Source organism: Colius striatus, chromosome 2 (assembly GCF_028858725.1).
Source record: "Colius striatus isolate bColStr4 chromosome 2, bColStr4.1.hap1, whole genome shotgun sequence".
Classification (NCBI taxonomy): Eukaryota; Metazoa; Chordata; class Aves; order Coliiformes; family Coliidae; genus Colius; species Colius striatus.
Window position 1 is genome coordinate 59540930 of NC_084760.1, and position 24503 is coordinate 59565432.

The 24503-nt window shown below is 38.5% G+C and overlaps 1 protein-coding gene across 6 annotated transcripts in view; it reads left to right on the top strand.

Moving 5' to 3' along the window:
• AKAP7 (A-kinase anchoring protein 7) overlaps nt 1-24503 on the top strand; it is a 111934-nt gene that overhangs the window by 17740 nt on the left and 69691 nt on the right. For 2 of the 6 annotated variants that reach the window (XR_009818225.1, XM_061990690.1), the window contains exons 1-5: nt 10744-11053; nt 14020-14169; nt 15229-15374; nt 17968-18104; nt 22978-23138. Coding sequence is in view for 5 of the 6 variants with exons in the window: in XM_061990690.1 (XP_061846674.1) it covers nt 10864-11053; nt 14020-14169; nt 15229-15374; nt 17968-18104; nt 22978-23138 (784 nt within the window). In the remaining variant the exon portion in view is untranslated. Of the gene's footprint in view, nt 1-10519; nt 10583-10743; nt 11054-11187; nt 11350-14019; nt 14170-15228; nt 15375-17967; nt 18105-22977; nt 23139-24503 lie in introns of those variants that run through there. The other 4 variants (XM_061990691.1, XM_061990694.1, XM_061990695.1 and 1 more) reach the window with 3 other exon arrangements.

Consider the following 24503-nt stretch of genomic DNA (forward strand, 5'->3'; position numbering starts at 1 on the left):
AGTTTAGATAAATATTTTATGCAAGTATTTAAATTTTTCTAGTGAGTTTTTTTTAAAAACCCATTGTCAAGTAATACAAATTGTGACCTGTTTTCCATAAAACTGGCATTAACAGTGCAGACAGTGATATGAATGCCAGAAATGTAAAGAGTTTGGCAGTATTAAAAATATGATTTTCAGATACATAAGAAAAAAATCAAGTGCTGGCAGGATATACAAGGAGAGAGAACAGGAATTGTCAGCCTCTGTGCACAGTGTTCAGCCAGTTCCTAATGACCTTCCATGTGCTGGTTCATAATGTACAGGACCTGCTTATGAAGTCCTAATTCTGGCAAAAATTCCTTTTCTTTGAGTAAGGAGAGTAGAGCAACCCTCACAGTAAACAGCAACAAAGTATGTAAAATCTAGCACAAGATAGGTTTTGGTAAGGAAAAATACATTAAATATATTTCCCAGACAACTTACATACTTCACCTTCTGGTTTTTACCCGGATTATTTCAATATATTAAATGTATTTGTGCTCAACTTTTACTCATTGTTAGGCACGTACAGGTTATGGCTGAAAGCAGGAACACAACGGCAACAGTGGGTTTTTTCCTGATCCGAAGGGGATGGTATTTTTGGCAGAAATTGCCCAGGTATGCTGAAAGCTACTGTCTCCTTTCCGTGTGATAATAGTCTCACAGTAACTATTCAGCAAGAAGCAAGATTTAACGACCCTTCACCAGCAAGAGGAGAATCATACACACAAAAAAATCTGTGTCCAGCATAATTACAGTAAACATAGATGCTTTTTGCCTGCAAAGGAGTGATGAAATATTCTAGTGCCTTCATTGTAGAAAGGTGATACACACATTTCCTTTTTTATGGTGTAAATCACAAAAAACCCAGCACTACCCTCAAAAACGCCAGATTTATATAAAATATAAAGGTCTTTATCATTCTTTAGATAATTCCTTCTGGCACAGGTTTTATTACAGCTTTACATCCTGGATTTCCACCAAGGTAGATGTCATCTCATGTAATTAAACTGGGTTATTTTGAACAGTATTGGATGCAATGAGTCACTCAGAAATTAACATTAGGAAATATATGTGGAGGAAAGTAAACTTTACAAGTAATAATACTTTAAAAGATTCATAAATATTTGCAGGAAGATGTGCCTTTTATGACATATGAATTACTGGAATTCTTATGGATTCTTTTTTTAAGTGAGCAATTTAAAATGAGATTTGAAAGGAAAGGTTTACAAAGGGGTGCCAGCTCTCTTGTCAAGGCCTGAGCTGATGGAACTTATAACACAAACAGTATATTTTTCTGTCTAGTTGTCATTAGACCGATTTTTTAAAAAGTTTTAAAACAGACAAGCTCCCTCTGAGTTAGATAGACTGGGATATATACAAGGGAGCCATAAGACAAGTGTTAAACAGCTTAGAGGATTGCCTTAGTGCTTTACTAGCTCAGTAGTTGTAAGGATTATTGTTGTTGCTTGGGATTTTTTTTTCTGGCAACATCAGAGCAAATAACAGTTTAAAGGAGAACAACAAGGTAGTTTTGCTGGTGCTAACAGCCCAGTTTTCCCAAACAGAAGAGGGAGCATGGGAAGAATCATGGATTCTCTTGTCTGCACAGTACTAATGTAATGATGTGCACAGATATTTGAGCTGCTTCTGAATGACTGAACATGGCACTGGAAGCAGAACAAATTCATTAGTGCAGTATTTTCTTTGGGCTGTTTACCCATCTGAGAGGCACAATATATTCATTCAGATGTACAGCCATGGTAATGCAGCCATGCAGCTTCCAGTACCCACAACGGGTTGTAAAGCTCTGGACTGTTCCTCTTGAGCTGTGCAAGCACAGCCGATGGCTCCTGTCTAGAAATTAAGTTCTAATGCTTTCAGAAAAAGAAATCAACCTTCTCAGTATTAAACAAAAGATAATTAAGGCAGGCATGAACAGTATGAAAGTCATGACAACTAAGTTGTTTTGCTAAAATAGAGAAGCTGTGGAGGAATTTAAAGATAGGTGACATTGTCAAAGTTGAAATTCTAGAACAACTACCTTTCCAAAGGCTTTGTAAATTACTACGGAGGAATGAAATTGTATGTGTGGAGGCTACAAAAAGGATGTTTTGGCACTTGAGACATAAGGTGAAGACCTGGACAAGAATTTCAATAGTAGCATTATATGGTCCATTGACAAGACTATCTTAGACAAAAAGCTTACTTCTACATAACGCATCTTATGATAAATTGAGAGAAAAGCTTTGAGAGGTCTGAGACAAACATAATGGCTATTTGGCAGGTACTAACTGACAGGCAGGAAGCTGTGGCTCATGTTGACAGAAGGAGTATGGAGAGGGAGAACAATGTTTAATGATGTTGCATGTGAGCTGAAAGCCAGACATCCACAGGCAGATTGACAGTCAAAGACAGGCTGAGATCTGATATTGAAAATAAGGAAACGTATTTGAAGGACAGAAAGATCTGAGAATGATTTTGATGAAGGTGCTAATGTGTGCTTTGAATGAAAGAGAGCTGAAGGAGAAAGATGGATCCTCCAAAGAAAATGCTGAAAAATGGGAGAATTGTGAGGCAATCTTGTCACCAAAAATAGCAAGATTTCAGTGAAAGAAATTCAACCACATGATTTGAACGATGTCAACTAGCCACTGAGAATAATGATGGAGTCTGTTTCTGGGACTTGGGTCATTTTTAAACTTGGGTGAAAACAGTTTCAGCTGTAAGGAACTGGACTGTAGAATATGACAGCAAATGTAAACAACATATTGACAGAGCCTGGAGCTGAATGGATAAGACATATAATATCTAAAAAAGCAACTATATACAGACTTGTTATTAAAGGGACAAAGGCCCCTTAGGTTGACAATTCTCAAGGGAAGTCAGTGAGCTCAATCTAATCACTCTTGCTTGCTCTGAAACTTCCCTAATTATCATTCTAATGACATGGATATGACAATTCAACTGTCATTAGTGGTACTTCCCATGAGTCTCTGGAGTTCTCCAAATACAGTATATAATTGGTAACATCTGCTGTACATCCACATATAGATTTGACAAAAGTGCAACTCACCATTTCCTTTGGAAGCTCAGTTTGCTTTTCCTACCTCTTGCTCTTCTGCTGCTTCTGCTCCTCTTCAACTAAGGGAACAGGTCCTGATCATACTACACCACTGCAGGAAAACATGACTTCCTTCACTGAATGCCCCTTAAGTGAGGGATCCTATTATTGCCTTCTTAACTGTCATAAAAGCATAAAGCAACCTTTTTCTGGGTATGATTTAACCCGTTTTGAAGGTCTCCATGCAGCTAACCTGTTTCAGCCAGCTATGCTATGAGGAAGGGTATTCTTAGGTTTGTAGATACCATTGTGCCAAGACACGGCAGAAAGATAACTACATGTCCCATAAAATTTGTCTGATATTTTCTATTTGCCTATTATTTGCAATGTTGATGTTTATCTATTTCTCTCAAATTAATTATGGTGGAATTTTCAAGACCCAGTGCAAATTAGAAAGAAAGACAGCAGTCATGTCATGATGCTAGGTTACATGGGAAGTTATCATACCATTTGGTCAAAACTAAATGTAAGCTTATCTGCTACTGTAGTATTTTGAACTTAGTATGAATTATTTGTCAAAAAGTTAACTGATTTTTCTGGATGCACACCAAAAGTAGAGTTCTTGTCAGAGTGCATCTTAATGTGTTCCTGAGTTCCTTCCTTTCAGTATTTTAAAACATGTGTTAGCCACCTTTCATGACTTTTGAGCTGTGGATTGATGTTCTTACAGAGAAGCATGTGAGGCAAATTTTACTCTTAAAACGAAAATCACTCGGAAACCAATAAAAATAAGATTTTTTTTTTTTTTCTTTCCTTCATGAGTACGAGTTCTTGTGGTAAGACCAAACAGCTGTCATGATCAATGACTACAGTTCTTCCAGAGCCCTGTGGAGATGCTTTTCCCCACCCTCGCACAGAATAGATAAATGCTAATGGGCACATGCTGGCTTATGGAGATAGACTGCCTCACAAAATGTCCCAAATCTGGTCCTTTCAAGGGGTGCTGAAAGCACTGTTCTAACCTGGACTGAAAGTCATATTTACCAGTGGAAATGTAAATGGTTTCCTCCCTTTCAGCTATTACAGCATATTTAGTGCTACTGTATGAGCGAATGAAAATTGGAAGTGGCTCAGCAAAAGCCTGCAGGATTGAATAAGAACTGCAAGAGATCAACTATTAAAGACATCGCAGCTGGAGAATTAAAACCTGCCTTTTTTTCCGATTAGCCAGAATGTGTTTAGATGTTTTTGTTTAATTGTTTGTTTAAGTTGTTTATTTTTTCATGCTTTGTCATAATATGAGAATGTGGACACAAGTCTTTCACTTAATGTAAGTTAAAATAATGGTTGTAAATGAAGGAGCTTTAAATTGGTTCATTCACAGGAATGAACTTGATACATTAAAAACCTTGAAGCTAGAGGATCAGGAAACTATCATCAGCAAAGAAATGGTGAATACCCTCAGAGCAATGCACATGGACTGATCCAATAGTTGGAAGAGATTTCAGTGACACAAACCGGACGCCAGATCACATTGCTGTGTGAGTGGCAGCTAAAACAATGCTAGAACCGAGATCTTTTCTTTTTGTTTAGGTCAGGGACCTTTTTCTTTAAACAATAAGTTACTGTTTCCCTGAATACTAGTAGGAAAGGTATTTGAACATTACTGGGTTTTTGTTTTAAAGTTCTGGTCAAATATAAACAGACATCTTAAGACACTGCTGATATGAAAGCAGTGGGTGGGATTTTTTGTGCAGTTAGGCCCAGCAACACCAGGGGTAAATCAATTTCAAAATTCATGTGAAACATAAAACAACACTGCTTAATTATTTCTTCCCAGGTAGGCTGTCGCTTGGCAGAGTCGCAAACCCCACACTGTGTGAAGTTTTCAGAGCACTTGAGTTTTGCAGCATTACGGATGATCAGATTCTTCCAACTGGCTGAGGGTTATTATAACATTTGAGAAAGGCTGTTTTGACACAAGTGTTTCCAGTTAGAGTAGATGTTGAATTTAATTGTCTGGGCTCCAAGAGGTTTTGCCAGTGCCTGAAATTACTGAGTGAGAGCACAAAGCTTTTTTCCCAATTCTGAACCAGGTGATCACAAAATTTAGGCCTTGATCTATTTCACCTAATTGGAGCCTCTGACCAACACACCTAAGCAATACACCAGCCTAGCTGTCCTGGCTGTCTCTGTTGTCCATGGAGAGAGAAGAGCATATATAGAATTACTCTAATTGTAATCATGTGAATTACAATTTCCCCCTGGAGAAACATTTGTCTTTATTGACTGGTGAAGAGTCCCAGAGCAGGTATACTCACATCTTAGGCTAAATGAGCAACTGGCTGAAACTCTGATAATGCTTGTGAACTAATGTCTCAGTTGCTCTTAGGAAGATGGGCAGGCACATAACAGAAATGCATGACGAGGTAAAAGTGATGATCTGAACTTCAGGAAGGACTCTTATTATGTTCTAGCAGTAAAAAGCTTAGGTTTGTTTCTTTTTAATTGGACTTTCTGTTCTGCAAACATGCATGAAAGATACTGCCCCTATTCTACAGACATCCTAGCTTTACAAAAAGTCTATAGATAAAAGAAGAAAAAAGATACGAGGCCACACATGAAGCCTGTATAGCAGTAACAAACACATAATACATTTGTGCAGTACCTGAAGCTCGGGAAAGTAAGGAAAGTGGAGATAAAAAACAAGTTTCTGGCTGAAGGGAGAGACAGGCAGAAAGGCAAGCAGAGAGAGGAGAGCAAGAAACACAACAGATAGGCAGCTAAGAGTCAAATTTTTTCAGTTTAGTCAGTAAATACGTATTTCCCCCACCCACATCTGGAATAATATGAATTTTGGATTCAGAACTGCATTCTTTACTTGTCTAAGACTCCCAGTACAGTGTCGTTCGCATGAGGAATGCAGGATCTAGTGTCTCAGCTGTATGACTTCTGCATGTATTTGGCAATATTCACTGCATTCAAAATGATGGTTTTTAATTGCACACAGTGTCTTCTCTTTAAATAAAACACTTTCCCTCCATTTTCCTACTGCATACATTTATTAAAAATCTATATTTTAGTCAGAAAATAAGAACAGCTCCAGGAAGCTGGAGATTCCATATCAAACTTAACTTGACCCCTGGAGTTAAAATATCCAGCAGTTTTAGTAAATTCCTAAAAGAGAAATATGCTTTATTTCATTGTACAGTCTCATGCTAAAGATCCGTGAGGGTTTCCTATCAAATCAAATGGTGTCTTCACATTCTTAATGGTGTCCAGAACATGCACCTTTTTGCTTAAATGCCAATTATATGTACCAAGAATAAGAGAAACAAGATTGTAAACATAAAAATCTCTTAACGATATTTTCTATTGTGTGCATATAAATATTTAGTAAAAAGAAAGCTATCTACTCACATCACAAAACATGTAGTAGAAGTATTCCATAGTATTATTTGTACTCTAGTTACCCTATGTTTTGAAACCTAAATGTTATGTATAACATGTTGTTTGATGGAATTTGTGCTTCAGAGACAAAGGTAAAAAAATTAATAGCTTCTTTTTACCTCATAGTGGAGCAACATAGAGAAGACTCGTTTTGTTTTCTATAGAAGGATGATGTAACTCTACTGCAGAATCAGGATTTATCCAGATGACTTATGGGGACTTTTCTGTGCTGACAAGTGAAAGAAAAATTAGATTAGGAAAGCATATTCTACTCCTGCTGCTTCAAGTATTTGAAGAGGAAATATTAAACTAGTCAATGAGATACAATTTTCAGGGCAAAGAAGTAAGGAACTATCTCTAATAATTGCTTTTTTCAGGAAGCAGGGGCTGTAGGAGTTCAAGCTAGAGATTACACTCTAATAATAATGCCTAGTGCAGAGTCCAAGTTAATAAAAAATGTCATGGACTGTAAGTTAGTGCAGATATGCATCCAGCACTTTTGCCAAAGCCCATCTGTCCTAGATGCAAGATTTTACATTTGTCTTTGTGGAATTTCATGTAGCAGGCATCTGTTGCTCCATTTCTCCAGGTTTCTGAGGTCTCCCTAAATGCTAGTCTATGTGCAGGAACATGGGATGGGTCCCCATTGTTTGCTCAGGCAGAAAAGGACAGCCTCTGCAATCACACTATCCTGTATCTGCTATCTACCACTACCTTTTTGTCAGGATGTCTCCTCCAGCTCTTCTAGTTCTCTGTCATCTTAGGACTGATGGGACTGCTTCTCCATCCTTAAATTACCTGGCTTAAAGCCCTCCTTATGGAGCTGGCAAGCCTGTTGGCAAAGATGTTCATGTTCCACTTTGTTAGGTGAATCCTCTCTACCCAACAGTTATCATTAGTCAAAAAGCACAAAAAGCATGGACGAACCTGAAAGTGTCTGAAAAAATACCTTGTCATTAATAGCATTAGAATGTCTGATCTTAAGCCAGCGCTCCTCATAACAGGTCACTGTCTAGAGAGGAGCAAGTAAAGAATTGCTGCTCTGGCTAATCAGTTAATTTTTCAGCTGACTCCCACTGTTCCACTACCTCCTCCTGCAATGTAAATAAAATGCCTGTGATCAACAAATCATTAAAATATCCATTTATGTTATTCCTTTTCACATTAATCTTCATATTAATGTTAGATATCAATCAAATATAGTTTCTATTAATAAAAATCAACTGGTAGCATATTCATGTGTTTCTTCCTTTTATACCAGCTTTTGTAGAAACTCTAGCCTATTTGCTTTTTGATCTTTGCCATAGATTACTTTATCCCCTGCCTCTCATTTTCCGTTATCTGTAGTTGTGCAGCTCACACTTTTCTTCATTTCGCTTTATTACTAATAGAGGACAGTCTGTTCTTGCCAGAAAACAAGTTCCTGTACCAGCAGTGTCAGTAATGAAGCCTTGATTTGTATCAGTTATGTCTTCCTTTCTTATCACAATAACCCAAGCTTCTCCTATAGTCTCCATGCCCTCCCGTTACAATACCTTCAACTCCCTTCCACGTCCTACACAATATCCAAATGTCCTTTTCTGATATTTAGCCTTCCCTGTAACTCATCCCATGCCTAAGGAACCCTTAGGTTATTTCCTAACCTCCCAGAGTGAGTCATGTACCAAATACTCATAGCTCCCCCATATTTCTTGCTTGACTAAGATAAGACATACCATGTATTGATAATATGTACCGTGACCTATCACACAATGAGCTGACCAGTACTTAGGGCCATCAGTTGTTTAATGGAAAAAGAGATGCATAGCATTGTTTCATCTTTCCCTCATTTAGGAGAGAAATGAATCTCTCCTTTCTCTCAAACCCCTCATTTTCAGGAAAGGCATGGGAATATTCTACCTCTGAATCCTCTTACTCTCTACAAATTTGATTGAAGTTAGAGAGACAGTAAGGTGGGTGAGACGCCAACAGGCACAGGCTGTGCGATTGTGTAAGCAAAAATATTTGTAGAGCCGATTCTGCTTCCTCTTTCTGTTAGTGTCATGCAGCTGTCATGCGATTTTTTTTTCCCTCAAAAGTAAAACTGTACCACTGAAAGGTTAATCAGAAACTTTCTTTAATAAAGACAAGGCCACAGAAAATTGATAAAATGCTGGCTTTAGCCCAAGCCTAATCAGTAATGAAAACTAGTTTCTGCCAGGTACCAGGTCAGGGACCTCTGTGAAATTTGTGCAGTATTTAGGCTGGCAGAAAAATCAAAACTTGTTACTTCAGCTCTCTAGCTCTCAAATAAACGTTTCCCTCCACCACTTTTATGACTTGTAGAAGTAATTCATGGCAACTGTTACCAGTTCAAGCTAAGGTGCTAAGGTCTTCTCTTCTTCTCATCCCTGACATAGTCAGGCATGTCATAAGCCCAAAGAATACATCTACATATTAATAGTAGGCTGGTGGACATTGATTAGCTCAACTAAAAATGTATTGTGTTTACAATTGGTAAGAGGACTGTTAAATACTACCTTCTCTAAACATTGCATTGGACTCTCAATGTTCTTTCTAGAGGTTTTTGTTTTGCTGAGGATTTCTTTGAAACACATAATGAATTGATTTGGAGCACTTTCAAATCCAAAACTGTGTTTTTAAAAATACACTTCATACCAAAAGATTTTCTCTCAGTATATGATTTATAACTCTATGAAATCAAATTCTTAGAGAAGTATCTTACTTTTCAATGCTAACAGGGTAGGAAGAGGTGACCTAGACTCCTGACAACAGCTGATATTCAGATGAAGTGCAAATAGTAAGAAAAAATTCCAGCAGCTTTATTCTAAAGCTTCTCTTAGATCCCACAGAACTCAGGATTTCTGTGTCACATCCAGCCCTTGCTGTCCATAGGACTATGGAGACCAAATGAAAATGCTGTGTGAAAGACAGTGAAGGCAATCACAACACAAAATAGATCAAAACAATGATAAAATACTTCCAAACAGATTAACGTCCCAGAAAGGAAAAGCATAGAGAAGATAAATACAGAATCTGGACTAATTTTTCACTTGTTTCTCAGCTTCTAACATCCGGCAGCTGGCTTCCTCTCTATCAGACACATTCTGGTTTATTTGCTTTTGCTATCCCTACCATCTTTAAAAATGAAACTAGGAATCTTTATATACATATAAAAAATAGGCTCCCTCAGACCTAGTGTAAATGCACAAACCTATGTGCATTTAGATCAAGCAACATTTGGCTTGGCTTCTCCCACAGAATGCAGTATTTGGCTTCCAAGAGGCACCAAGTCTTTATTTAAGCAGAAAAAGAGCATCTCCTGTTCCTTGCCTTGGAGAAGTGGCCTCCCCAGAGCCACAGCAAAGGCATTAGTGCCAGTGGTCAGAGGGGCCCAGGGCTGCACAGAGGAAGTTTAGAGCAGATTTAGAGCCAAATTATGTATTTTCCCTTGGACTGCAGCTAAAGATGTTATTTTTTGCCCTAAGAGACAACTAGTTATTTTGGGATGACACAAACCCAAACCACTCCTGCTAGCTGCAGCCCTCCTGTGGCACAAGTTCTTGGACAGCTACGTTTCAGTAAAATACTGAGTGAAAACAACTCATATAAATGGGAATCTCACATTCCAGGGCAAACTGCCTTCATTGAACTGGATGGCTCAGCCAAACACCAGCATTACTGAGCACAAGGTAGAAGGCACTGATGGATGGGGACTTGCAAGATGAGGCTTCACAAAGCTGGTTAAGAGTCTGGAGAACTGGTCTTATGAGGAGTGGCTAAAGGGAGGTGGGGACGGTTAGCATAGATGAGGCTAAGAAGTGACATGATCACTCTCTTCAGCTACCAGACAGGAAGTTGTAGTGAGGTGGGGAGGATGGGAAGGATGAGACAAGAGGAAATAGCCTCAAGTTGCACCGGGAGAGGCTGTGATTGGAGATTAGAAAGAACTTTTTCTCAGAGAGGGTGGTTAGATAATGGCACAGGCTGCCCAGGGAGGTTGTGGAGTCACCATCCATGGAGATATTTAAAAGCCATGTAGACGAGGTACTGAGGGACACGGTTTAGTGGTGGGCTTGGCAGTCTGAGGTTCGTGGTTGGGCCTGATGATCTTAAAGGTCTTTTCCAGCCGAAATGATGCTATGACTCTAAGACTCAGGGCCGCCGCCCTCCCGTGCTTGGCGCAGAGCACGCTGGGAGCTGTAGTCCCGCGGACGCACAGCCCGGTTCCTGCTTTGCCCCACGCTTCCCCCGTTCGTTTCCCCGAGGGGCGCGGCGGCTGCGCTGGATCTCCCTCCGGCCCACGGCTCCACTCGCCCTAACCGGGCATGCAGCGGCTGCTGCGGCGCCTTCTCCCCGCTTTTTACTCTGCGCGGCCCGTAGCGACCCGCGTTCTCCTCGGACGGCGGGTTGCGCCCGCGTTCCCGCGCCTCATGGCGCAGCGGCCGGCGGCGGGAGCGGAGGGTGATGGTAGCGGCGAGGACGCCTTCCGCGCAACCGGTGCGGCCCCGGAGCACGGTGAGGAGGCGGAGGGGAGGTGTTGCGCTGGGGTAAGAGGGCATAGGCGCCTGCAAGGTCCCACGCCCGCCTTCCTATCCGACTGCGGGGCCTCGCTGACGCTTCAGTGCGGGCCGGGCGCCCTCCGCTGCCGACGGGAAGTGTTGTGCGTCGTGGTGCGAAGGGGAGTTGCGGCAGGGGTGATATTCCTTTAGGCCTGAAACGGTGGCGTTGGGCAAAGCGGCTGTAAAAACTGTGTTTTGTGCGCACAAGTTCAGATGTCCGATGGGAATTTCACAGCAAGAGTGGTGGAGACGGTAGGGGGAAGGGTTTCAACCTGCTTGTGGGCTGCTGCTAAAAAGCCTTCTGCTTGTATTTTCCCTGGCTTCTTTGTTCCCGGGCTTGCAGTCGGTGTGAGCATCTGACCTGGATGAATACTAAACCTGCTTCCCCGCTCCCCCCCCCGCCCCCCCCCCCCCCCCCCCCCCAAAGTTTAGGGGTTTAAAAAACTTTTTCAGTTCCCTGACTATGTAAACACTGCTACTGCTCAAAATGCTGCAGCCAGACCGTCTGTGTCTACAGAAGCTTTTAGTTAAATTGTTTCCAAAGGATTCAGTTGTTATTAAGGACATGAGTATAAACATACTAAACAGCGAACAGTGCCTGGAGAACTAATCTCACTGTGGTCTTTGGTGTGTAGATGTCAAGTAATATAAGATTATTCTACTTGAAACTAAGTTTAGAGAGAAGAGCAGTGGGAAGAGAATGCAAGAAAAAGTTATGTTGCTTCTTATTTTTGTATTCTGTATGAGCCAAGTGTATTTTTTTTTCTGGTGGAATAGATGACTTGTGAAGAGGAACAACCACTTAAACACAAATATGGGAATAATGTATACATGTGCTCATATATGAGATTCAGGCTAATATAATTAAGCTTGAGATTAAGGAAAAGGCATTTATCCTGTAACAACTTGATGGCCAAGGAGTTCCAGTGGAAGCTGATTTTGTTACTCAGGGTCTCAGATTATGAACATTATGTGAAGAATTTTGAAAACATCTTGTTTTCAGGTTGGTTTAGTGACTAGACATGTTTCTTGAATTTTGTTGCTGATTTCTTCAACAAATATTTCTGGAAAGTTGAGGAATGGAGGTTTTTTTGCTTGGGGCACAATCTGTAGAATTTAGATGCCATGTCTGTTCAGTTCAGCTGATTGATTTTAGAAGGGATATTGTTGGTTTTGCTTTGTCCATCTGTACTGTAAGCAGACAACATTTTTCGACTTTTTGAGCAGATGGAGCAATAGAAACACATATTGTGCAATATATGCCCCTCAGACATATAAGTGCTTGTTCTGGAGCTGATCCTACCTTAACATATCCTTTGCTACCAGCTGGTTGTTATTCTGCAATTCTGAATCTTCCTCATAACCTTTCTGCCATAGACTGGCCTACTTGTTCATCAGTTTCACAGATTACTGTCTTGTCCTTCAATGAGATCTCTTTGAAGAAAGGATTGTTTTCTGTGTGCTTGGGGCTTACCATCAACAATCTGTTTTGTGTGAGCTTTAATCTAAACGTTGGATAATAATTTTATCGTTGCTTTAACATCTGTTTGTTGTGCATAATTCAGGAGGAAGAAGCAACAATTCTTGCTTCTTTCTGATAGCTTCCGGGATAGCTAGGTGGCAGACCGTAGCCACGAAGTGATTTATGTGTGCCTACTTTTAGGCTGCACCGAATTAGCATTTAACCAGGTTGTTCTCTTACTTATCTCCCTAGCATAAAGTGATATATGCAAGAAACACTCAGAGGGTGTTAATAATCCAGATTGGGTCTGTAATACTGATTTTATACACGTAGTGTAGTCTTGCATGCCACAAGAACACAATACATGCTTTTGCTGCCAAATTTTCCCCTTGGGCCAGCTTTGGGCTATCTTCACTGGTCACAAGGGGAGCTTTGAAAATGTGTTGTCTGTAGTAGTGAGCTATCCTGGGATAAACTGCAATTCTGACATGAGGCTTCTTCCACTACAGTAATCCTATTGTGGAGTTCTCCAAAAGACTATTGCTGGATGCCTGGTTATGTGCACATTTTTTGCTGTTAGAGAAGGCGTAACTTTTTAATATTTTAAGATACAAATTAATATGCCAATATTACAAGGTTACTGATGCAGAAACATGAGGCAGACATAAGGCAATTACATTTAGTTAGTATCTTTTCGGAAAACGACATTTAAAAAAATTGTTAGTGGAGATCATTATATCGTAGTATTACTCTGAGATGGAATTCCATGTATATCTTTAACGTGGATATGAGTTTTGATTTAAATTGATTTCTTCTTTAGCTTGTATACTAAAAGTCAGTTTTTAAAACAAGAAGTTCAGATCATTGTCGTCTATAACGTGCTATACTGTATGGGAGATGTAGGAATAGAATAATTACCTCATTCCTGAATGATACAGTCAGCTGAGAACTCTTTGTTATATGTGGAATGATAGGATTCCCTTCCTGCTCCTTCGCCCCTTATGTACAATTTACACTGGAATTAAATTGGGTCGCCAATTTTTGTCTGTGCTGAATTTAATATGCCGTTACTGTTAGCTAAAGTGAACTTTACATGATGTCTGAAGACTTCATATTTTAATGCTAGGTTAAAAGTATAGCCTATTTTTGTCATGTAATTGCATTTACTTAGAACCAACAAGACTATAAGTTATTAAACACAGAAGGCTGAAGTAACTTTTTTGCTATTCCACATAAAGCGTTGAAGTATTTTTGCTGATATGTTGACAAAGAAGAAGAGCAGCATTTTTAAGGGGATTGTATGTCAACGTTCATTTGCTGATAATTAGAGAAATGTATATTTGGTATATTGCTTGTGTCCTGTTGTGTGTAATGTCTCAAAATTGCTATTGTGTGTAATGCCTCCTAGCTGTTTATATATAAAAACTAAGACCTAGGATGTTATTTTAAATACATTACAGATGAGCTGGAAAATGTACAGCAGAAGAAAATCTTTAAAGAGAGTAAGAAAAGGACACAGCAGAGAAAAGAACCATGTCCTGCTGATTCAGTGGAATCTCTGATGGCAGAAATGCCATTTGTCGACACAGATATTGAAGATGAATTTGTTAGTAAGTATATTAAACAGAAGTAGAGTGGAAGCATAGACACATCACACAGTCAGTTCTTGGTCTGGCCTGTTGGCATGCACAAGTGGACTGTGCACATGGAATGGTGCTTCTCTGTGAACAGGATCCAGTTCAGAGGCACTCTTACTGGTAGTCAGTCCTTCAAATACTTGAGCATATTAAAAATTCACCATTTTGTGATCCACTGCAGCAATGAGTCACAGAATAAAGACATCTTGTATGCCAATTCACATTACTGTATACATGCTTCTCACTTGGTGACTTTTATGAGCTGTCATCCAAAGTGTGTGTTACCAGCATGGCGCTGGAAGTGCACCTCGAATCAGACAGTGGATATCTGTAGCCTAGTCATCTTATGGCTATATATCAGGCCATACAGTGGGAGAGGGTCTCTAAAGTTGCGAGGAAATAAGCTGGAAGAAGAAGAACTTACGGTGCAAAGGAAGAACTGAGAACACACACTTTTCTTTTGCTGTGTAGGAAGGTGTTTGGGGGAAAGGAGGAGGTACAGAGTAGGTCTGACTTGGATTAAATTTTCTTCTGGGCTAGGTTTGATCCTTGAACTATAGGTTGTCTGATCCTAGTCTTAATACAACCTTTTCCTGTAATAATCTTATATATTACTGTGTTTTGTATTTCAAAATGCAGCATGTGTAGGATTTGTTGAATGTTAGTATTGGCTATTTTTCTCCAAAGTCACATACATGTTCAAGTGTAGACAATTTGTGGGCTTCTTACATGGAGGTGTGGGTTTGCTCAATGAAACAAGTAGTTTGGAAGCTGCATGTTTATGTTAGCAGTTTATAAGCCCCTTTATAAAAAGTGTAGGCTGTTAATTCACGTATGGTACTCTACTTGTACGACTACGTTAATTCAGGCTGGAGGAGGATCCCAGTCAGACCATTCATAGCATGGACAGATATGTGACTGGGAAGACATCCTCCTGTCCATTAAGTACAGCTCCTGTCGGCATGATATTAGATGTATCTTTGTTTTGATTTTTCAGTATCCTGAAAGTAATTTTTTTTTTTTCCTCTTCAGTGCATGCAACCTCTGAAATAAAGATAAAAAAGAAAAGAAAGAGGACCACTGGAAAGGAAATTGAAGAAGACAGTGAGAGAAAGAAGAAAAAGAAAAAACAGTGTCAGCCAAATTATTTTGTTTCTCTTCCAATTACTAATCCAGAGGTGATATTCTTTATTATACTGATTTGGTAAAACCACATTTACGTCAACATGCTTGTCTTTATAAGAAGAACAGTGTTCGAGCTTGAGAAATTTTTTTAATGTGTTTTTAAAGGAACATTAGCAACCTTTTCAAAGGTAACTTCATGTAACTTGTTTTTTTTTTAATTAAATTGCTTATCTGGAAAAGTCTAGAGGAAAAATAGTTATCCTTTTATTCATTTTGTCAGTCTTAGGGCTTTTGCGTTATTTAGACTAAAGGTGGCTTAAGTTTCCCCTCTGTACTGTTACAGTATTACTTATTTTGACATTCATTTAGAGTAAGGGAGACATTCCTATTTAATAATGAAACCCCCAGCAATATTTTTAGCTCTCCTTATAGATAGTAATTTAACTTTGGATCTGTTGCTGTTTTAACTAGACAGTTTGTAGATTAACAGTAAGTAAGGGGAAAGCAGCTGAATGGTTGCACTCAAAAGAGTTGCAGTCAACAACTCAACGTCCAAGTGGAGAGCAGTAACGAATGCCATTCCTCAGGGATCGGTCCTGGGACCAATGCTGTTTAACATCTTTGTCAGAGACACAGAGTAGGACTGTGGCACCCTCAGCAAACTTGCCAATGACACCAAACTGTGTGATGTAGTTGACATGATGGACAGACGGATGCCATCCAGAGGGACCTTGATAAGCTTGAGAGGCGGGCCCGTGCAAACCTCATGAAGCTCAACAAGGCCAAGTGCAAGGTCCTGTACATGGATTGGGGCAATCCCAAGCACAAATACAGGCTCAGTGATGACTAGACTGAGAACAGCCCAGCAGAGAAGGACTTGGGCTTGTCAGTTGACATTGTTATTGGTTCAACATTACCCTACAATTTGCGTTTGCATCCCAGAAAGTCAGCCATATCCTGTATCAAAAGCACTGTGGCCAGCAGGTGCCCGGACATGATTCTTCCCCTCTGCTCCACTCTTGTGAGATCCCTCATAGAGTACTGTGTTCATCTCTGGGTTGCCCAGCATAAGAATGTCATGGATCTGTTGGAATAAGTTCAGAGGAGGGCCACCAAGATGATCAAAGGGTTGGACCATCCTCCTATGAAGACAGGCTGAGAGAGTTGGGCTTGTTTGGCCTGGAGAAGGCTCCAGGGAGACTTTATTGCAGCCTTCTAGTACCTAAAACGGGCCTACAAGAAAGTTGGAGACAGATTTTTGTAAAAAGGGCATGTAGTGATAGGACAAGGGTTAATAGCTTTAAACTGAAGCAGGTAGGTTTAGGTTAGATGTTAGGAAAAAGTTTGTCACCATGAGGATGGTGAGTCATTGGAACAGATTGCCTGGACAGATTGTGGATATCCCATCCATGGAAGTGTTCAAGGCCAGACTGGAGGGGACTTTAGGCCACTTGTTCTTGTGGAAGATATCCCTGCCGGTGGCAGGGGGATTGCAACTAGGTGACCAGAATTCTAGGTTCCTTACAGCCCGAAGTGTTCTACGATTCTGGTTTTCCAAAAAAACCCGATCACTTTATCTAAAATTCAAACAACCTGTTGTTTTGGTAAGGTGTTGCTTAAGAGGATTTGAGAAGTGCAGAGATCTCTTTATTAAAGTGTATTTTCTTGTAGTTAGTAGGTGTTGTCTCATTTATACAGAATATGTACGTATATATATGTATACATGTCAATATGTACAGTTTATTTGTGAAGCATTCAACACTGAGTGTCAAACAGGAAAAAAAATCATATCGAAGTTTTCTACATGCTTCTTTTAGACTTTATATACCAAAGCTGATCGGTCAATAATGTCTTAGCTTATCATGCTTTAAGAAATAACTCATTTTGTCAGATGGACAAGATATGTGATTTAATTTCCACTAACACATTCAAGAATTGTTGCGGGTTTGGTTTTGGGTTTTTTAAATTACCACAATACAAATGCTGGAAAGCACTGTAAACATTTTTTATGCCATTTCTAAAGCATATGTAACCATACAAGTAATTTTCAATGAAGAAAACATGATTAAAGTAATTTTAAAGAAAAAGGCTGATGAAGTTAGAACCACATACACGTGGTACGGAAATTCATTGAAGTATATTTGAAGAGAGTATGTAAATTGTATCTATCTATTGGACAGTATAATCAGAATTGTAAATCGGATATCTCTACAAATTATTTATTGAAAATTCCTGGTTTTTATTTGCAAAGATCTTTTTCCAGACATTTATCTGCACATGGTAACATACAAGCTTGGCAAATCAGGCGAAGCAAGTCCTTGAAGAAGCCTTTTATTTGGATTACTTGGCAGTATAAAAGTGGATGATCTTAATCTGCTTCAGGAATTTATCATACTTAAGGAAGCAAAGTCCTATTAAGGTGTGAATGGGGAATGTTCAGTGATTTATTAATCACTCCATGCGTACCTGCTTTGTGTTTACTTGGGTCAGTTAGCACAGCTTTGTCAGAGGATCAAACTTTCTTCTGCTGGGATGGGTTTTACATAAACATTTAATTTTGGTTTATGTGCTTTCTTTTTCACTTGCATGATGGGACACAGTAATTGTACTGGCTAACTGTTATTTTTGTGTCTTTCTTCACTACAGATTACTGACAGCATTCAGGCTGTCCAAGACGCAATAATACAAAAGGATCAAAGGCTTTCCAAAGCAATGATTCGCTCTGGATCTTTGCATGTCACCATGTTAGTGATGCATTTATCCAATGAAGAGGAAATTAGCATGTAGGTATTTGGTGTTAAATTAAGTATATACAAGTATTTTTGCTGGCAGAGTTCATAAAAAGACTAGAAAGAGTAACTGATCCTTATATTTTGCAACACAGAGCCCTGAATTACTAAAGTTACCTAACATTTAATTCATGTTGTTTGTAAAATGCTAATATTAATATTAGCCATTTTCAGAACTTATGATATATCATGTCACTGAGCTCTGAGCAAAGTATGCTTTTTTCCCTTGCATTTTTATTACCGTGTGCTCAACTTGCATGCACAAATCTCATGTTTGCTAAATTATTTTAAAACAATGTTTTGATATAGGAGACATTGAACAGATTAACAGAGGCATTTTAAGAATTTCATAGCTTAGCAAATGTTGTAAGCTAAATTAGTAATGGTCATTGAAAGCTTTTAATGAAATAAATATTAGCTCCAAGCCAATGCCTTATGCAGTTACATGAGAGGGTTTATATCCTTGAATAAAATTATTATAACCAAGATTTAAGTGCAGTAAAAGGTGACTATTACGTCTTATCAAAAGTATAAATTCTGTATTCTTTCAATGATATATATGGTTTTTGTTAATAATATAAAAAGGAAAGTCGTGGAAAAGCATATGTGTTATACAATGACATCCTACATGTAAGTGTTAGAAATGACTGCTTCCTTTACAAAAATGTAGTTCTTTGGTGTTTTGAACGGTTTATCACATGCTGTAATACCATCTGAAAAGCCTACTTTAACATACAAGTCCGATGGTTACTACAAAGATACTCAAACTTTTAAGTCTATCTATACAGCTGTAATTTATGACTGTTCAGAATAGTAATTTATTTTTCTAGCTGTCATTTTGACAATAAATGGAAACATATTCAAAACATACTTTGAATCCTGCTTCACACAGACTTTCTTGACAGTTTCTGTTTAGATGTGGTGCCCAATAGCATGTATATCTCTATATTTACACATTATATTTGCAGAATTGAGATAGCAAACGCTTTGGGAAGTGTAAGAGTATTGTGTAAAAGGCTGATAAATAGCCTACTGGCATGATATGAATATCTGGGAATCCTCCATTGCTTATGTGTCAATTTTGTAGTGAATTGCTAACGAGTCAAAATCTATCAGATCCTTTTTAATTCTGTGAAAGCAGCCCTACAGATTCATCTCCCCCAGATGAGTTCTCTCAGGGTCCCTCTGCCACATGTATATTTCTTACTGGCTTTCTCTGCAGTATTATTGGACGTGAGGTCTGTGCACTCAGTTATCTAGTTCAAATATGAATAAGTGCAGTGAGACATTGCTTTGTTTATGGTAATATAGTTACAAAATAATATGTCTAATATTGAAGTGTGTGTTGAATAATTTTCCTGCCCAGAATGTTCAGCTGTTAAAGTGCAGATTGCTCATAAGAAAGTCAGAATCCAAGACAGGTGTGCTTCTAACAAGTAGAAATATTTTGGCTAAAAACATTTAACACACTTGAAAATGCTGAGATATTGGCATATCTAAATCAATTGCCCAGCTTATTTTTCACACTTGTTTCCCTGAGTGTTGTATCCTTGAGGCCTCTACACTCTTCACCTCTGCTGTGAGGATGTGATTATGTCAGCATCCTCATTTCTGACATTCTGATCTAAAGGAAAAGAAACAGCCAGGAACAGAGAATAAAAAAGCAAAGGATACTAGATCTGCTGGACTCCCTCCCCATGTGCCTTTTGTCTCCTGGAGTAGACAAACTAGGTTCATCCTGGCCTGGTTGATGAGCAAACTGTGGTAGCACCTGAACATCAATAGAACAACCACCAGCTGTGTGTGCAAGATTTTTTTTTTTTAAAGGGTTTGAAGTTGGAACTTATAAAAAAGGGAATATAAGAGGATATTGCAAGGGCAAGTATGCCTCCTCATGAATATTTTTTTAGAGTCTTAAAGTGTATATCAAAACAAATATTCTCAAATTCAATATCTTCTGCTGCTCTTTGATCTCCTTCTCAGCTCTCACTGTCTGGCTGCCACCCAAGCACTTGCTTATGGAGTTCTTCTCTGCCTCTCTCAGCAGAACTCCACAATCTAGGCACCCAGGAGCTGTCCTGTAGTCATCAGCAGCTTCCCCAGTGATTCACCCTTTCCCTGGCCAGATGCCTCCTACAGGTATCTAGCTCACCTTTCCTCAGGTATTCTAGATTGCATTTTCTATTATATGGGATATTTTTTTTTCCATAATTGAGATTTTCTGTTTAATCTTTTGGGAGAACTTGAAGAGTAAAAAATTGAATTTTCCTTTCTTTGCTTCACCAATTTTTGATACCAGATTAGTAGAAAGAAACAAAGATCCAGGCTGGCAAAAAACCTATGTGTAGTGTAGGTTGAGAATAATCCCTCAAAGAAAGTGCAGCTAGTCTACTGCATCTGAGAATTCACATATCCTTACATTTGGATCCATTAAGTTACTTAGATATCTGCAGTTTTCCTACTGTGCTTCCACAACAGTGCCTCTGTCTATACAGAAATTAAATGTGTTGAACGCTATTTGAAGTCAAAACACGTAATAAGAATGTGCTAAACATAACACTCAGTTCAACACAAAGCCCTTAGTATGGTATTTTAGTACATACAGCTTTCACCCTGAAAATGGAAGATCTGTATTCTAGGCCCCTCTTTGAAAGGGAATCCAGATCTGCAATTCCCATGTGAATTTCCTGACTGATTGCCTGTGATCTACGCTGCATGAGTGCACTTTCTATTTCATTTTACAGGATTATATGAAACCAAGAATGTGACATCTTCATAAAGAAAGCAAGCAAGAGAGAGTCATTCTACCACTCCCTTCAAGCAGAGGAGTTCTAGTGCATGCTAACTGAATGCATAGTCCTGGGATCAGGTGCTAGTAATCAGGATAGCTGCCCTCACAGTAAATGCTTGCAGTACCAGACTATAGTGTCAAGTTCTTCTTGCTTATTATCTGTCAAAGAGTCCATGATTTTAACCTTTTCCTTATAAATGTGACAGCTGAAAGGATTCCATTTGTCTTTTATTGCAAAGTTGCTTCCTGTAACAAGTAATCAAAATTAACAATTCAGAAATTTCTAAAAAGAAAGTAACTCAAATTTAAGTGCTGTTCTCAACAATATAGAAAATCAGAAGGGACTAGTTTGTATTCACTTAGAACATGCTGCTAAATTATATTTTTAATTTCCTTTCTTCACTTTGGAGAAAAATGCTTGTAGACATTTTTGTTATCCTTGTGGGTTAATTGCACTGAGTGTAACTAGTGTTTGACATTATAAATTCTATTTAATATGGAATAAAAAGAAAATAACACTTGTGTAAATATTGTATAAATACTATTGTATATTAGTTGTATTTAAGAGTATATGTAGAAGAACAAGTGACACAGTGCTAAACTGAAAACATACTGAATTGTTGAATTGACTTTTCATAGATCTTGTCAGGTAAAGTAGAGCTGGTCAGTGAGTTCTGCAGCATGCACCACAGTATAGAAATGTAAATCTTTTTTCAGCTGGTGAACAGAGTTTACCATGACTCTCTATGTACAGTTCTTGGATGCAAAAAAATCCAGAGATGGGTTTCAGATACGTACGTGATTCACTACTTGAAAGCCCACCTCAACCTTTGGCACAGTGTATTTGAAATATCTGTACTTGTTCTAGAACAATTTTCAGGTTCATACTGGTAAATAAATCAACACGTGACTACCTGTGAAGTAATCTGGTAGGTATAATCAATATTAGATGGTGCTTTTGAAGAGTCTTGAAGTACGGTACGTATGGAAGACACAGGAACAGTCTTACCTAGTGGTGATTAAAGGATAGGTAAGTGTCAGGAAGGGCATAGTTCTCACCAAGAGTCCATCTTTTCAAACACAATGGAAACGTGTGTAGAATTGTTTGTAATTTTATTGGCTTAAAGAATATAGTTTAGTCTACTTTAGAAATACCAGTGATGGCTTTCATCCAGCTATGTCAGAAAGAGTAGCACAAACCTGCTGGAGGTTTTTGGCCTGTTGCTGCCATCTGGTGTTTGGAAGGAAAGCATGGGTTTTGTGAAAAGTTAAATTCAGTTTCCTTGAAAGAGTTAAAAACTCTGAGCATGTGAGATATCTTACAGAAGACACTAAGGATGTTTAAATAGTTTTTGTTTAGCATGTGAATCACTTCAAATGCAAGTAAAAATAATTTTTTTTTGTAATTGTGCTTGCAATTAATGTGCCTAAGTATGTTAATTATTGAAAGGTTACCGGGCTTGCTCTTGTTTCTTAAGCTACGTGTAGGTTATGTGTGTGTGCTGCTTATCTCTTAAAGAAAGTAAGCATCAATTTATGTAATACTTCTTTTAATAACAGTTCTCAATGAGGTTAATAGTAAGTTCCGTATAGTTTTCTTTCTCTATATATAATATCACTAATCTCTCTTCTTAATATTCAGGAACGCTCTGTAGTAAATGTGAATGAAGCAGAATCTGAAAGTGTTCAGTTGAGCTATCAGGAGATGGAAAATTTAAGAATGGAAACCCAAGTGTTTCTGAATAAGCACCTTTATGCACAGAGTAATAGAGACACTGTCATCTTCATATGTAGTCACCCTGAGGACTGAGATAAAGTCTTGTGAGGAATTCTGCCTACTGCTAAGTCTGACTTATTGTTTCTGTGTTTTTACAGCATGTTGTGTGAACGAGTTTACCTTCATATAGTGGTAGTACTAATACTGACTGCATTGATAGGAAGTAGTGCGGAAGTACCTGAGTAGGTAATAAATTGATACAAAGAAAACTGTGAGATTTTAAAAAATATGATTAATAACAATGTAAACAGTATTAATACATTTGACTTTGACATAGATATTTTCTTTACTCTTGACAGAGCAGTTGGTGCTCTTTCAGACAGCAAGGATTTTGTAGAAGATCTCCTGAAAGGAAAAATCGTGGATTTGTCTTTTCAAGGAATTGATCACTTCAGAAATCAAGTTGGATTTGTGAAGTTGGCAGAAAATGATCATACAACTATACTTACGGAAATAGCAGGTACAACTTGTCAATCTGGTTTAAGTGTTTTAAGACTTTTTGACAACGTAGATGAGAATGGTGCACAAATGTAAAGTTGGTGCTAATTTAGTCAATGTTATCTTTAACAACTGCAAAGGCTACATAATGAATTTCTCAGCATAGTTCAAAAGGATACCAATGAATTACAGATAGTGTCATTCTCTCATATCTTTTTATTCAATACATGTGAAAAACGTAGTGCAGGTTTGTAGCTGGATATAGAGACTCGATTCTACCTTATTTTGATCCAAGTACTGTGTACTTTCTTAGCTGATATTTGTACCTCGTTTAATTTGTATATTCATACTTCCCATCCTTAAGAGCTGTTATGATGCATCTTACCCGACTTGCAAAGTTACATGATTCTTTCCTTTGTGTTCATGGTGAGCAGAGCACAGAGAGACAGTGACATTCTTTCCTCTTCCGTGGTCCGAGAAGTCTTTAATTTTTGTGTTTCATATATGTTACGCATATAGCTCTTATCTCCGTGAATTATCTGTAAACTACCACTGCCACATGTGTAAGTGCATATATATATATATGTATAACACTTAACAAGCCACAGAATGGTTTTACAACTGTTCAAAAAAACTTTTCACACTAAAGCAGCTTGGAATCCAACGGCATTACTCTGGCAGAGGAATGACGTCCTTCTCCCAAAGAAAGAGCAGATTTTACCTTATACATAATGCAGTTGGATTCCAGTTATTGCCTTCCTTCAGCAGTTATGAAGTTAGTGAAAGGTGTGTAAGGTACATGCTACTCTGCATGTGCACCCATGTATTCTCTTCAAGACCAAAACCCTCCATTCTGTCTTAACAGTGGATCTGTTTTCAGATAAAATGCATCCAAAGATATGGTTGAAGTCAGTAGGAATATATACATTTAAAGGAGTTTAAGTGTCAGCTGAGAAACAGCAGTCAGTACCTAAATGAAACCAGTGCAGAGTGGAGTTTATCTGTCTATGAGTCTATCCTTAAACTATGTTGTTTACAGATACTAAATAGAAAATCTCAGAGAACAGTATTGTCTGTAATTCATTCGTGTCCTTTAAAACTATCCCAGCAATTCCAACCATTCCTTGGAAAGACTCTTTAAAAGAGTTTTTCAGTATTGATGAATTATCTTTTGTACTCTGAGGAATGCGAGGTCACACCATTTTTTAGTAGTGCAATAACCCATATAGGACATTTTTCAGGGTAGCAAAGACTGCTGCTGTCACGCTACTTCTTTTCAGTCCAGTACAGAGAAACAATGGAAAAATTGCTTTCTCTAGCCATTCATGAGTTTAACTTCTGAAGTACCTTTAGGAAAAGCTTAACAATTTTTATCTTATTTTTAAAG